Genomic DNA, 14,921 nt, shown 5'->3' with positions numbered 1-14,921 from the left:
CAATCCTACGAAACCGACCTTTAAGGTGATGATTATCTTTTACTTATAAACTGTTATTCGGACCAACTTAAATCCGATGTGAGACTTCTTAACAAAACATCCATAAATGTTGAGAAAATTATTATTATATCCAAAATCTTCAACTTATTTTTAATCAAAATCATTTCTACAACTATCAAAATCATTTCTTATCACCTTATAACCTAAAATCTTCAACTTATTGTTAAAGCTACTATTTTTCATGAGAAATATATGAAAGCACATGCACACGTGCCATGAAGTCTCTGTCTAAACAGTGGATGTAGGGTATGTGTGATTACGAGAGGTGATGCCTTGTTTTGTTTACATAAGAAAAGCATGACATCCAAACTATTACATTTCCAAACTCCCCCAACCCAACCTTTGCTTTCCCACAAAACCAGCCTTCCCATCCTCATTATCGTTTCATGGTCCCCCCCTTACACATGTCACATGATCTCATCCTTCATTCTCCATCTGTTACAAAAACCATCCTCATCCCCATCCCTTTTTTCATCCATCATGCATACACTACATGCATTCCACTCTTCCCAATAATCCTTTTTTTTTTACATAAACGATAAGAGTTAAGACCATACAAAAAGCTAAAGAAAAGTTCAAACAAAAAAGTTATGCATGAGACATAGAAATTTGATCAATTCATCATCAAAATCTCATCGATCATGGACAGTACAGATTCATCATCATGTTCTCAACATCCACACCTACCACCAGGCTTTAGATTCCACCCAACTGATGAAGAACTTGTCGTTCACTACCTTAAGAGAAAAGCTGCATCAGCACCTCTTCCAGTAGCTATCATAGCAGAGATTGATCTGTACAAATTCGACCCATGGGAACTCCCAAGTATGAAACTTTTTCACACCCAATTTCATCTTTTCATCCATTTATTCAAACCCACTTCCTAAATTTTTCAGTTACTTGTTTTGCATATGAAATTTTGAACCTTGTTTTAACTTGAGATATTGTCCTGTTTTTTTTTCCTCTGTTTTTAGGTAAAGCAACTTTTGGGGAACAAGAGTGGTACTTTTTCAGCCCAAGGGATAGGAAATACCCAAATGGGGCCCGGCCCAATAGGGCTGCAACTTCTGGGTATTGGAAAGCTACTGGAACTGATAAGCCTATATTAACATCTGATGGGAATCAGAAAGTTGGAGTTAAAAAAGCACTTGTTTTTTATGGAGGGAAGCCACCAAAAGGGGTTAAAACTAATTGGATTATGCATGAGTATAGGCTTATCACTGATCACAATAATATTAGTAATAATCATCATTCCTATAATGCAAGTTCAAAAACTCCACTTCTGCCTTCTGATCATCCTCCAAACAATAACAAGAAGAATTCTTTGAGGGTATGTATGTATATCACCACACACATAAATGCATTTTTTTTTTCTTTTTTCCACTAGTATTCGGTTCGCTGGAACATCTAATCTAGTTCGGGGTCATTTCTGGCATTAATTGGTTCCAGCTCTTTCCCGATCGCATTTGCGAAAATCAAACTGTGGTTCTCCCTACCATGTCGAATGTCATTCACCAGACCAACTAAAGATTAGTTGCATTTTTTGTGTTTACATAAATGCATGTCATGTACATTTGTTTCATTAATTCCAGTCCATCAAATTATATAGTCCCTCTGTTCATTTTATCTTCTCTTTTTCCTAAAATATTTTTAAGTATTTATCATCTCATTCTACTTATTTCTATGCAATAAATAGTTAATTTTATTATTTATAAAGGTCTTAATTGAATTTTTGCCCCCCTATTTTACATGTTTCACGATTTTGATCCCCATTTAAAAATCAAACATTCTTACCGCTGTTTTTTTTTTTTTTTTCAGTTTTGCCCCCATAACCCCATTTTGTCATCTAGAAACGCTAATGCGTCGCATTTTTTAATAACTGACACATAAAGCGTTGATGTGACAATACATATGTGATAATACATGCATTTTTTAATAATCAACACATATGTGATGATACATGCATTTTTTAATAACCGACACATAAAGCGTTGATGTGACAATACATATGTGATAATACATATGTGATAATAATGTTGCATTTAATTTTGAAAATGATGGATAAATATAAACAATTTTTCGTACAAACTAACAACCAAAAGAGAAAATAATAGTCACAATGTCGAAATTATTAGGCTGTCTACTTTTTGTGGTTACCCTGCATTCAAATCCAATATTTCTCAATTGTGTGCGAGTTTTTGGGAGGTGCTTTTTACTTCATTTTGAAAATAAAAATAAAAATACTTACTATATATATATATAAAGAGTGACACTAAAATATAGTATTTGATTAAAATATATTGGTTTTGTAGCTTGATGATTGGGTTTTGTGCCGAATATACAAGAAAAGCAACAGTAGCACCATGCCAAGGCCACCACTAATGGATCAATATGATAAAGAGCTTTCAATGGAACATACATATAATATGCAACAAAACTCTAAACCTCTTCCATGTTCAAGAAGCACAAGTTATGGACTAGAAAATGATGACAATTTCTTTGATGGAATCTTAGCAACTGATCAAGTAATGCAAAATGGTTGTGAAATAAACTCAAATAAGGTTGATCATAACAATGAATCATTCCCTATGAAACGTGCACTAAATGCATCATCACAATTTTGGCATGAAACAGGTTCACCAGGGTCATCTTCTTCAAGTAAGAGATTCCATGGAGATCTTAATAATAGTGGCAACAACAATATTGAGGAAAATAATTCATTTGTTTCTTTGCTTAGCCAGCTTCCACCAAACACAACTTTTCATCAAAATTCAATTCTTGGAGATGCAGGTGTAATGAGGCAACAATTTCAACTTCCGGACATAAATTGGAACTAATTATTATATTATATTATTTATATAGCTAGCTAGCATGGTTAATTTGGCTTAATAGTTTACACATACCTTCTTTAATAATTGATTCATGCTAATCTTACTATTGTAATCATTGATATACAGAAAAAGGAAAACACAGGACTATATATGTATATTTTGAATTTGAAGATTACAAAGTTACAATAATATATTAAGTTGGTATAGTACTCCCATGATCAAATATTATGTTTGGGAAGAATTAGAGGGAAGGATTCGGTTAATTAAAGTTGGTTGTCAGCTATAAGTTGATATATACTGTGCAGAATATTCTGAGTTTAAATCTATGTTTTGCCAATAAACATCGATTTCATTTACTATTTTATTTATGATTTAAAATATTGTAAAGTTGTCTAGATCAAACCTGAGTTTCAACCAAGGGCAATGCCATGCCTATTTGGTTACTATTTTAAATACAAGATTGTCAGGAATTGGTTCAAACATCATGTTGTTAAGGCAAGATGTACTATGACGAAATTTTTCAAAATATAATAAGAAAGATATTTGGGTTGTAGTCAATAGCATAGTCTCATATCATTCTTCCATGGTCCAGACACTTTACCCCACCAATAAACATCATATGATCCGTCAAGTTTGCGGGCATTTTCCACTATAAAGCTTTATTAAAATCAACGGTGATGGATCTTCTATTGGCAATCCTTGTTTTAGAGGTCTTTTGAGAAACGATAGGGAAATTGGATTCTTGATTTTTCTGGATCATGTGGTAAAGCTTCTAACCTATTGCTGAACTTTCAGTTATTTGCAGAGGTCTTTAACTGACGTGAGATATTGGATATCGGTCAATCGTGGTGGAATCGGATTCTCAAGCATCCTTGGATGTTATTGATGATTTGCAACATTGTTTTCTCTCGTTAGGAAACTCTCTTCTTTTTCTTGGGAGGTTTCTTTTAATCATACTTTGAGAGAAGACAACGAATGTACCGATTGATTGACCAAATTTTGGACTACTAATGTCGAATCTTTGAAGATGTGAACTTCTCCTCTATGCATTTGGATATCATCCTACTTGCGGATACCTCCGGGGTCCTTAGGCAACAGATTGGCTAGTTTTTTTTTTTTTTTGTTTGTTTATTGTTTTTTATTTCCTTTTGATGAAAAAATTTTTTTAAAAAAAAAGTTCTGAGAAGAAAAAAGAAATTGACAAATCCAAAAAAAAAATTAAAAAAAGTCTTAGGGCTCGTTTGGCCCAGCTTTTTTAGAGTTTATGCAACCAGCTATGCAATATAAATTAGGTTTTATGGTATTTTATAAGTTCACACTAGTAAAAATTGTAATTTTATAAGCTATATTATCATAAACTACCTTGACAAACTTATAATAATATATAAAAATTGCATAAGCTGTTTGCATAAGCTCTAAAAAAAATTGGGCCAAACAAGCTCTTAGTACTATTATTTATTGTTAAAAAGTCTTTTAAGTCTATTAGACAGACTTATTTAAATAAATATGATAAATACTTTTTATTACTATTATTATATTAAATTTTATTAATTTGTTCAATAGTTTTAATTTATTAGTCTATGTTAATATTTTTTTTTTTCACATTTAAATGTATTATTATAATTTATAATTGAAATATGATGTAATAGTCAAACTCTCAATATCATGTTAAACATAAAATGAGAGTTTAATTTCATTGTTCAATTAGTCTATTTAAATATAAATATGATTATTTATTTAAACTCGTTCATAATAGGTTTTATGTTCCCATAAGTTTAACTCAATTGGTAAGGACATCGTATTATATATACAAGGGTCGGAGTTTGAACTCCGGACACCCCACTTATTTATCTTATGGGTAAAAAATTTAGCCATTAGACTACTTAAAAAAATGTTTTTTAAACAGCTCTGCCAGAGCATACCAAATTTTCAAAACATCAAATAATAGATTACAAGTTAGATTTAGGTCTTAAATTTTTTTATATGCCAAACTTAAACCTTATGAATCCTAGTTTGGTCCAGTCTTTTCTCACTTCTAGTCTCAAGCTACCTAATTTGTTGGATTAGGCATGGGAGAAAAAAAATGTAAGAGGAACATATAATGATAGTTTTCAAGTTACATAATTGTGGTTAATGATAACTCTCTGTCTAAACAGGTATTTAGAGTATTTTATAGAGTTTTTTCTTAAAAGTTATGGCTCAATTTAGAGATTTTTAGTTGAGTTTTGTATAGAGTTAAAAATAATCGAGAATGTGTTAAAAGTGTACATGTGAGGTTTTAAATTTGCATAAAATAATCTAAACCACTCAAAGCAAAGCAAATTTCAAACCCCTAATCCTCTATTATCAAAACCAAACCATAGTAGAGGTCTTAAATGGTAGTACAAAGAAGGTGGAGGACCCTATAGCTAGGTTGATCTTAATTCTTAAGCTTCTTTTTTCGTCCAAATTAGAGTTCTAGCTTAGCTTTTTCCCATTCTTTTCCCTTGCTAGTTTACTAAATAAAATAAATAAGGTTTACTAGGCACACCCCTTTAAAGTGATTGCACCTCATTTCTCTATTTAAATCGTTTTACTTCTTGCACCTCATTGTTGTACCTTTATTATTTTTCATTATTAATTTGATACCATTTTAATTTTATGAATATACTTCATTAATATATTTCACTAAAGCCAATTTTTACAATTATTATGTGAAATAACATATATCGAACCTACAATAATAAGATATTTATAACCAACCATACACGACTTGTGCGAATGCATGAATATTTTACTAATACTATCATGTAAAGAATAAAATAAGATGATGATTTAGTAGGCCGGGAGTGAAACTCTTTTATTTATTATCTTAATAATACTTGGCATTTTGACAATATTAGACTATTAGCTATTGCTATGTAATAGCAAAATTTTCATATGGGGTGACAAAGAGCACCCAATATGATTAATTATTCTTATTCTTATTTTGTAGAAGGAGGTGATTCTCCATGTAGAAAGGAGGTGAAAAATGCAAGTGAGTTGCTTGGTTTAAAACATGGAACTGCATGACCAGCTCCTCTAAATGTTGCAAATGTAAGCCCTTGATATTCTTCATACCATCCACTAACCTGTTTATTAAGAAGGAACATACCATTAATTAAAAAGTGAACAAAAATATAATAAAAGGTATCTGATGTTACATATTCCCTCCGGTCACTATTAAGTAAATTTGATTTTTTCTTTTTACATTAAAAAATTAATATATTTAGAAAATAATATGGACGAGATAAATCACTGAAACTTCTAAAAAATAGCCCGTCAAAGCCCATTTCTATAGTTGGGCTGGATTCCATCTTATTATTGACTTTTCTTCTTAAAAAGGCCATTTAATATTGATGTGGAGGAAAAACTATTTACACCCCCTTTTTCCATACAAGCTAACATATTTTTAAAAGATTATTTTCACTGTATGAATTTCGTCAAAAATAAATAAATCAGACTGTATGAATTGTCTTGAAGTTTATTTTCACATAGAACTTCTAAATCATGATTTTTTTCTCATCTATGCATTTTGAGCCTCAATTTTGATGACGCGGTAAGTGACATGTTATGTGACAACTCAGTTGATGATGATACACCGTCTATATAAATGGATTCTTATTTACATCTTACAATAATCTATATCCCAAAAAGACTCAAATTTTATATAAAACATTGCTTAGGTAGATTCTCGCTAATAACTTAATTTTATATCATTAACTCAGTGTATCACTTGCGAAATCATAAAAAATGAATCCCAAATATACAAAATTACAAACGGAAAAATGTCAAATATTTTGAAAATTTGAGGGACCAAAATCATAATCATAATATCACAAAATATAGAGACTAAAACTGCATTTAAGGCAAATGGTATGAGGTTTTAATAGCTTTCCCTTGAATTAGTGCAGATTAAAACTAGATTTTTCTTGTTCTTGAAAAAACAATTAAGTCAATTTTCCTTCAATATTCTTACCTCATTTTCATGGTACCAAGGCCTCCATGGTTTAGTAACTGGCAAAGCTAGAGTACTTAAGCTGTACCTAGTTGAAAGAACTGGTACTCTACCATCTGTGTCTCCACTGAACCATAATCAACAATTAACAATTCATATGAAGCACAAGAAATGTTTAGAAACTGCTTAAACACATGACTATATATGAATTTGAGGTTTGATAATATTCAATTATATTTACCTGTAAACCCAAATCCTAAGTCCTGCTGAAATAAGTTTCTTGTAAATTGGTATAACTGATGGTTTTGAATCTGCCCAATCATTGAATATCTTGTTGCTACATTTAATAATTAAATAAAAAATTGTTTAGTAAAGGATAATAACATTAAAGTGAAACATAAAACAGATTAAACACATGTAACCAAAAAAAAACCAGATTAAACACCACTAAATTCTTGACACATTGAGTAACACTTTTTTGTTGTTAAAGAATGTTTTAAAACTCAAACCGGACATCGAATCACAGAGGTTTTGGATCATTGTTTAACTACTTTAAAGTTCGAACAAGATAAAACCACAGACGAACTACTCGGATAATCAAATAGTACACAATACCGGTTTATGGTTCAACTTATTGAATCGTCTTGTTCGGTTTGATTTTAAAAAAAAATGTTCTAAAGTTGTGAAAAGAAAATGAAAAGAAGAGAATATTACTTGCAAATACTCCAATTCTTTAGATTGTGACCATCACTAGCATGAAGGGCCTTCTGAACATCTGGTCTATTATAAAAAGCTTTCGCATAATCATCCAAGCATGGGTCATAACCACCCATCATTCTAGGCATCTAGTCAACCACATCAATATAAAAGTGTCAGAATATATTATAGTAAATCGGAAAAGGATTTTGCGAGTAACTGCGTTAGCACAGGAACTGACCAGGACTGTCCGATCTAAAATGACAGGTTGAAATCTTAAACTGTGAAAAATCATAGAAATTTGTACTACATATACATCTGCAAAGAGTTTTATGCTGTCACTCAATTATAACTGTTAGGTCATTAGACATATTAGACTTTTATCATAATTAAACTCGATAGGAGTAAAACTTTTTACACTTGTGCTATTTGGATAACAAAATGTTTTGCATGAATTGTTAACATTTCCAATAAACTCACCATTTTGGATGAACTTTTAGATGAACGTTTGGTGGAAGTTTGCATTGTTTGACCATTTGAACGTGCTGTAGAGGCAAAACAGACAGAGGTATAAAGACTATAGATATCAATTTCATGATACTGTTTAAGTACTTCATCAACAGCTTGATCACAATCTTCATTTTTCCATGGATCACTACTATTAAAATCACAACTTTTTTTTATTGTTTTATGTGTTTCATCAGATATCACAGCATGACTCCAAGCATAATCAACTAGTCCCATCCAATCCTCAGCATCAGATGTTTCAGGGTTACCTAGCTACAAAACAATAATAATAAAAAATAACAAATAATTAAATATATTATTTCCTTCCTTTGAAGCACAGATACTCCTCAAATTAGGTGTGTTCCGTGTGGGATACCGAGACACTAATACTTATAATTACAATAAATTGTGTCTTTTTTTAAAATTATTGTCAGTCTCCTTATCGTATCCGATGTTCATGTCTCTGTCCGTGCTTGATATTTTCCTTCATATTTATGTTAATTTGTAATTTTGTAATATCTACTAAGTTTGAAAACTAGTGATCACAAGTACAGAATTTGTTGCTTTATAAATATACTTTAGATTGTGGTGGTGGAACATGATGTGGATAAGAGGTCAATTTTCAAAACCTACTAAATGCTGACTACATAGAAAATATTCTTAGTAAAAAAATATTCTTTATGCCATGAATTTTATTTAGCACATGGTTTAATTTTTATATATTATGTGGGCCATACCAAAATACCCTTGAGATCAATGTAAAGGGATGGGTCCTTGTTCCTATCATGGATAAGTTCAGCAAGTTCTGGTACATACTTTCCTGAAAATATACATTGATAAAATAAATAAAATTAATCACTATTTTTTATTCGAAGCGACAATGGCTGAATCTCGGTTAATCGTGACAGCAATGCCACAAAATTACTATTGATTAAGAAGATTTGACTAAAAAATAAATTATTTACTGACCTGCATAACTCTCCCCTGCTATGTAAAATGTCTTAGTTCTATATGATGGAAACTTGAGGAACCAATTGTGTAGAAAATTGTAAGCATCATTAGCTGTTGTTGTTAGAAAAATATATAATATAATTTGTCAGAGATTTGCTTTGCTTTGCATAAACCTCAAATAATAGAAAATGTAACCAACAACATTAAAGGCATGTTATTTTATGCAACATAGTATATAGATTTATAAATTAAGTAATGACCTGTTAAATCATCACCCAATTGTTCATAATCACTGGTTGTATTTGAGTATGAAAAGCCAACTCCGACAGGAGATTCTAGGAATAACATGTTGGCTTCTGCAACATCACATATATATATGTCAATAATTGTTAGCATCAATTAATAATAATAATCCATTTTGTAGGGACAAATATTGGAGCACTAGTTGTGGTTCACCAAAACAGAATTTTTAATTTATATTGGCATAAAAAGAAGTGAAGTTGTGGTCATCATATTAATATTAGTACCTTTGTTCCATGAGAAGTTATTAAATTTAAGGCCTTGTCCATCATTATTATTATCCACTAAAAATGGACCAATCTCTTGTGTTGCTCCATATCCTACAGAAGAGCACCCAGGACCTACAACAATATATCATCTTGTCACCTTAGCAGAGACCATTTAATGAAATTACCACTGTTTTAAAACTGTCCGTTTGGTATGAAGGAAAGAAAGTGGGGGAAAAGAAAATTACGCAAATCAATGAATGAATTTGGACTAAAGTTAGTCTAGATTCATTCATTGGTTTGCATAATTTTCTTTCCTCTCACTTTCCCTCCCTCAAACCAAACGGACCAGATTACATGCCACCTTAAAAAAAGTTGAGTAAGATAAAATAGAGATTATGACAATAAGTTAAAAAAGAGTAAAAGATTTCAATTTTGTCTCTCTTCTGTTTTTTCTTAAGGCCTTACTTTCCACTTTTCATAGTAGAAGTTATTTTATTTGTTGATAAGGACATGCTTTCTCCAGACACGGATTCATTGCTGTCAAACAATGGACATGGATTCACTGCTGTCAAATAATGACACAGTTTGATGCATGAGATTTGACGGTTTTGATTTATAAAATACAATTTTATAAATCAAAATGATCTCAGCCGCCTCTCAGAAATCGAACGGCCTCAAATCAGTTACAGCACCCTGCTGTAATTGTGGGAAATCCAATTCCACTTTCTCATATATATATTATACCTATGAGTGAAGTGAAATGCCATTTGGGTTTGTGATGTTTAATTATTATTATTATACAAGGGCTAGCTCCTAAATTTTGAAGATATGATATATAGTTTAAATATAGTATCTTACAAATTATTTGATAAAAATTCCATGCACTCAACTTCTGTTTTGACAATTGTCTATAAAATCCAAATGATGTTAACTTTTTTTACATAGGCAAATGTTAGTGATTATTTTGTTAAGAGGGTCGAAAAAATTTAACGGTTGGAATCAAACTATGAATCTCCTTTTTAATACTCTTTCAGCGTCTCAACTCATACCACTAGACTTCACTTTCGTAAAGACAAATGTTGTTAACTTGTTAATTATATGTCAATCAAAAAGAAGAAGAAATTAAGCATAAATAAATTGATTAATTAGTATATATTTTTACCTCCATTAAGCCATAACACCAATGGTTTCTCTTCTGGCTTAGTCATAGCCTCATAGAACCAATAAAAGAGTTCTCTTCCATTAGTTTCATTGACAGTGACATAACCAGCATAGTGCTTAAAATCTACCTGAGGCTGACCAGGCAAATTAGTCACAAGATCACTACCATTATCACTAGAGCTTCTCAATTTTCTTCCACCACCATAATAGTGTCTATGTGATCTAGATGAAACAGAAAGCTTAAAACATAGTACAAAGAGTAAAATAACCAAAGTGTATAAACTCTTTAACTTTAATACTAGATTATCCATATTGTGGAAGAGAATGAAAGATGTTTGTTCCACTTTTGATTGGAAATATTGGTTGAAAGACAAAGAGAAGTAGATGGCTATTTATACTAAGTTAAGGGTTCCACTATGCCTCATAATGGGTAGAAATTTAGGAAAAAAGGAGATAGGATGAGAGAGCCCTACCTGGCAACACCTTTAATTTTAGGTCCCTTTTTGAATTTGGTTGGTTTAAGATGCTGTATGACGTTTGACATGGATTTTAGGTGTAGCTATTAGCTTCTAGACCATATTCATGCATGCTTGTTTATATGAGTGATCAGTGGAACCACCATCATAACTTTGAGTGATAATATGGGTTGTTGAACATTGATATATCATGTTTTTGACCATATCCATAAACATATATACTTGATTTACATAGATAGATGTTTGAGAAATATTTTAGTAACTAATCTATAAAGTTGTATTAAGAATTGATTTGATTATATTAATCTCTTTATTGTATATACATTCATCTCATTTTACAAATGTTTTATTTGTTTGGGTTTGATAAATAAATGTTTACCCTACTCTTTAATTTTGTTTGGGAGTTTGGTATTAACTCAAGAAAACGAGGTATTCAGAGTTCGATCGCTAGATAAATAAAGTCGATATAAAATTATTTATAGATACATATATCTGATATGATTGAATGTTCCTATATATCCAAATAGCTAGATTCGATAGATAGATAGATATATCATGTATTGGAACTAATAAGGTTTTCACATTTTTCTTTGGTGCAAATTTATCAGAACCAACGTACATATGTAAGTGCCATGAGGAAAAGAAACATAAAGTACATATATGAATACTCTTTTCTTTTCCTTTTTTTTCACCCCAATATCCGATCAACTAAACCGTCGGGATTCGAACCCATTACTTTTTAGTTATATTTCTTTATATACTTACCACTAAGTCATATCAATTATGTTGAAACAATATTTTTGATTATAAAAAAAAACATTATGTTGAAATAATTTTGTAACCAATAAGTAATCAACATCATTTAACTACACATTTTATTTTTCTTTCTAGAAACAAAAACCACTTTTTCCATCTACAAGAATCAAATATGTTACTGCGTTTTTTTAACCTTTTTTTAACCTTTTTTTATAGAAAACCCTTTTTTTTGTTTATACATATTCATTTTTTTTACTAAATAAAAATCATCAATTAAAAACACATCAATATATAGTCTTAAATCATCTACCTTTCATCTATATATATATATATATATATATATATATATATATATATATATATATATATATATATATATATATATATATATATATGAAGTTTCACGTGTTTTCTGTTTTCATTGCCAATATGGATCATCAAAATAGAGAAACTCAACTTGCGCTACGTTGTTTAAAAGGTTTTCAGAAAAGGGTTGAGGAAAAAAAACCGGGTCTTTTCTTTCTTTATGGATATAGAGGAACCGGAAAAACATACATTTTGAGAGCTATGTCTGCAGCATTAAGAACAAAATGCGAGATTGTTCTAACGGTAGTGTCAAGTGGGATAGCTGCTTTGCTAATTCTTGTAGGTAGAACTACACACTCAAGGTTTGCAATCCCTATAAATGTTCATGAGGCATCTTCGTGTGAGATACTACCAACAGATGATTTAGCAAAACTGATTCGTCGTGCAAGGCTAATCATATGGGATGAAACACTATGATGTATAAACATTGTTTTGAAGTCGTTGATCGTACTTTGAAGGATATACTACAGAAAAAGAAAAAAAAAACTTTCCATTTGGTGGAAAAGCAGTTGTTTTGGGTGGAGATTTTCGTCAAATTCTTCCTGTTATACCAAAAGGAACAAGACAAGAGGTTGTTAATTCCACTATATATTCTTCGAGATTTTGTGAGGTGCTTACATTGACAACTAGACTACAGACTGGCAGTTCAGATTCTGACATTGAAGATGAAAAGAATTTTTCAGACTGGATTTTGGGTATTGGTGATGGAAGTATTGGGCAATCTAATGACTCAGATATCACAATACAAATACCACTAAATCTGTTGGTTCCTAACTTAGGTGATCCTCTTTCAACTATTGTTCAGAGCACTTATCCAGATCTATTGCACAATATGAATGATCCAACTTTTTTTAAAGATAGAGCTATATTAGCTCCTAAAACATGTTGGTATGTATCTTCCACGGTCAATTTTCTCCCATGGCTAACTATATGTTGCAGTGTCAATAATAACTTCAAGGAAAGGCTTGAAAATATTGATAACCGATGAAAAAGGGGAAGACACGGACGAAACTGGAAATGTGGTTTACAAAGAAGTTTTCCATAATGTTTAGTAGTTAATTTGTAAATTATTTATCTATATCTATGTTGTACTGAATATTATTATTTTTATCATCACTATATTTTGAGTTGTTTTTATTTATTCTTTTTGCAATTATTATATTTTTTTTAATATCATATATGCTGGTGTATAAAATCCGTGCAATAGCATGGGCCGTGACTAGTTACTTATAACATATAATAAGATATGATGAAATTAGGACTAATTGGGGCTACCTATTTGTTTCATGTTTAGAGTACTAAGAGTGATAAGATAAGATATAACCAATCAAATCATATTACTCTATCTTATTCTATCTCTAGTAGGAAGTAGAATTTAGAAACAAAGGGAAGGAATACTTATAGAAAACACTCTGAAGGCAGGTCAGTATAAGCTTAGAGTGGAGCTCGAGATTAGAGTGAGACATATCTTGTGAGGTTGCGAATGGTTGTATATATACAAATGGTGTAGAATCTGGCCAAGGGATGTGATATTGAGTTTGGTTCAAACCAAAAGTCCAGTCCATAACAATTACCGTGATTTAAGGACAAAATTTTCACAGCGCGCGATTAAGCTGTGACTAATCTCCACCAAGAAATAAGTTGGACGTACATAATGTAGATTCTTCCCTCTAAATCAGGTTTTTTTTTATATGCAAGAGTTGGAGATCAAACATCTGACAATGGTCAAATCTCTAGCTACATCAATTTATTGTCGATATATATTTAATTAAACTTTTAATATATATAATTGAGAGAAATATAAAACAGTTGGTACCAAATCTCATACTCTAAATCTATTTTCATAGGCAAATGTCACGGAACAAACTCATAATCACTTGCTATCAAGAAACTCAAATTTCATACTATTTAAATAATTCATTATTATGTACCAAAACATAATAATAATAATTCATTAATGATTTTGTAAAAAAGAAAAAAAAATTCATTATTGATAGAGTTTATATTGTCATTATCACATCATATATTTACTCAATGCTTCTTTTTTTTATTTTTGGTTTTCACCACACCACCAGTATTCGGTCTACTAGATCGCCTAATCTAGTTCAGCGGTCAATTCTAACATCAAAAGGCTTCAGCTCCCTCTCGATTGCATATTTTTTATTTATTTTGTCAGTACAAAATTAAAAATTGGGATCCTCTCTATTATTTTTTTCTCTAACTATTTATCTCTCCATTATTATAGTTTTGAATAATTTTCAAATATATATTAAATAATTAAACCTATCAAATATCACATTATTGCATTTATATTCTCATAAAACATTAGTAACGAGTTACTAACGACAAAATGGAGAGAATAAAAAATAAAAGTATCTTTGACTCCAAACTCAACTCTTGTATTTTACAGAATATAAATCATATCCTATCCTATATTATGACAATTAAATTTTTAAATGGACCCTCAAAGAATAAAGGAAAATGGAATCTAGGAGAAATTTCAAAATTATACATCACTAATTAGATTATTATTATATTAAAATTTGAATGATTGCACAATATCCATCTTTGCTTCTGCGTTTTTTTGCATCCTACTTTTCATATTCTGCGATCAATCCATTAAATGGTTTCC

At 30.7% G+C, this 14,921-nt stretch overlaps 3 protein-coding genes across 3 annotated transcripts; 2 read left to right on the top strand and 1 right to left on the bottom strand.

Annotated features, from left to right (window-relative positions):
* Positions 1–335: 335 nt before the first annotated feature.
* LOC123919035 (NAC transcription factor 25-like) lies at positions 336–3,191 on the top strand. The gene is made up of 3 exons (XM_045971257.1): positions 336–885; positions 1,035–1,390; positions 2,373–3,191. Exons 1-3 carry the CDS (start codon positions 702–704, stop codon positions 2,895–2,897), a joined length of 1,065 nt encoding a protein of 354 aa, XP_045827213.1. The 5' UTR covers positions 336–701; the 3' UTR covers positions 2,898–3,191.
* A 2,510-nt stretch (positions 3,192–5,701) lies between these two features.
* Positions 5,702–11,258, bottom strand: LOC123916327 (serine carboxypeptidase-like 31). The gene is made up of 10 exons (XM_045967763.1): positions 10,693–11,258; positions 9,549–9,662; positions 9,282–9,377; positions 9,040–9,132; positions 8,808–8,890; positions 8,044–8,343; positions 7,582–7,712; positions 7,109–7,204; positions 6,889–6,994; positions 5,702–6,001 (listed from the first exon to the last, which is right to left on the bottom strand). The coding sequence occupies exons 1-10, from the start codon at positions 11,000–11,002 to the stop codon at positions 5,855–5,857; spliced, it is 1,476 nt and encodes a 491-aa protein (XP_045823719.1). The 5' UTR covers positions 11,003–11,258; the 3' UTR covers positions 5,702–5,854.
* A 1,094-nt stretch (positions 11,259–12,352) lies between these two features.
* On the top strand, positions 12,353–13,277 carry LOC123914670. Its single transcript, XM_045965859.1, has 2 exons — positions 12,353–12,572; positions 12,748–13,277. Exons 1-2 carry the CDS (start codon positions 12,353–12,355, stop codon positions 13,275–13,277), a joined length of 750 nt encoding a protein of 249 aa, XP_045821815.1.
* Positions 13,278–14,921: the final 1,644 nt, after the last annotated feature.

The sequence above is a fragment of the Trifolium pratense genome, linkage group LG3 (assembly GCF_020283565.1).
Source record: "Trifolium pratense cultivar HEN17-A07 linkage group LG3, ARS_RC_1.1, whole genome shotgun sequence".
In the NCBI taxonomy this organism is placed as follows: Eukaryota; Viridiplantae; Streptophyta; class Magnoliopsida; order Fabales; family Fabaceae; genus Trifolium; species Trifolium pratense.
The sequence above is the reverse complement of the archived record's forward strand: the minus strand, read 5'-3'. Positions and strand labels throughout refer to the sequence as shown.

Bases quoted from the DNA above. Each gene is read 5' to 3' on its own strand.
- LOC123914670 (XM_045965859.1), top strand. From the start codon at position 12,353: ATGGATCATCAAAATAGAGAAACTCAACTTGCGCTACGTTGTTTAAAA. The intron at 12,573-12,747 runs GTAGAACTACAC...CGTACTTTGAAG, and splicing joins TGCTTTGCTAATTCTTGTAG to GATATACTACAGAAAAAGAA.
- LOC123916327 (XM_045967763.1), bottom strand. From the start codon at position 11,002: ATGGATAATCTAGTATTAAAGTTAAAGAGTTTATACACTTTGGTTATT. The intron at 9,378-9,548 runs GTACTAATATTA...GTGATGTTGCAG, and splicing joins TAACTTCTCATGGAACAAAG to AAGCCAACATGTTATTCCTA. The intron at 8,344-8,807 runs GTATGGCCCACA...ATTGTTTTGTAG, and splicing joins TTGATCTCAAGGGTATTTTG to CTAGGTAACCCTGAAACATC.
- LOC123919035 (XM_045971257.1), top strand. From the start codon at position 702: ATGGACAGTACAGATTCATCATCATGTTCTCAACATCCACACCTACCA. The intron at 886-1,034 runs GTATGAAACTTT...CTCTGTTTTTAG, and splicing joins CGACCCATGGGAACTCCCAA to GTAAAGCAACTTTTGGGGAA. The intron at 1,391-2,372 runs GTATGTATGTAT...TTGGTTTTGTAG, and splicing joins ACAAGAAGAATTCTTTGAGG to CTTGATGATTGGGTTTTGTG.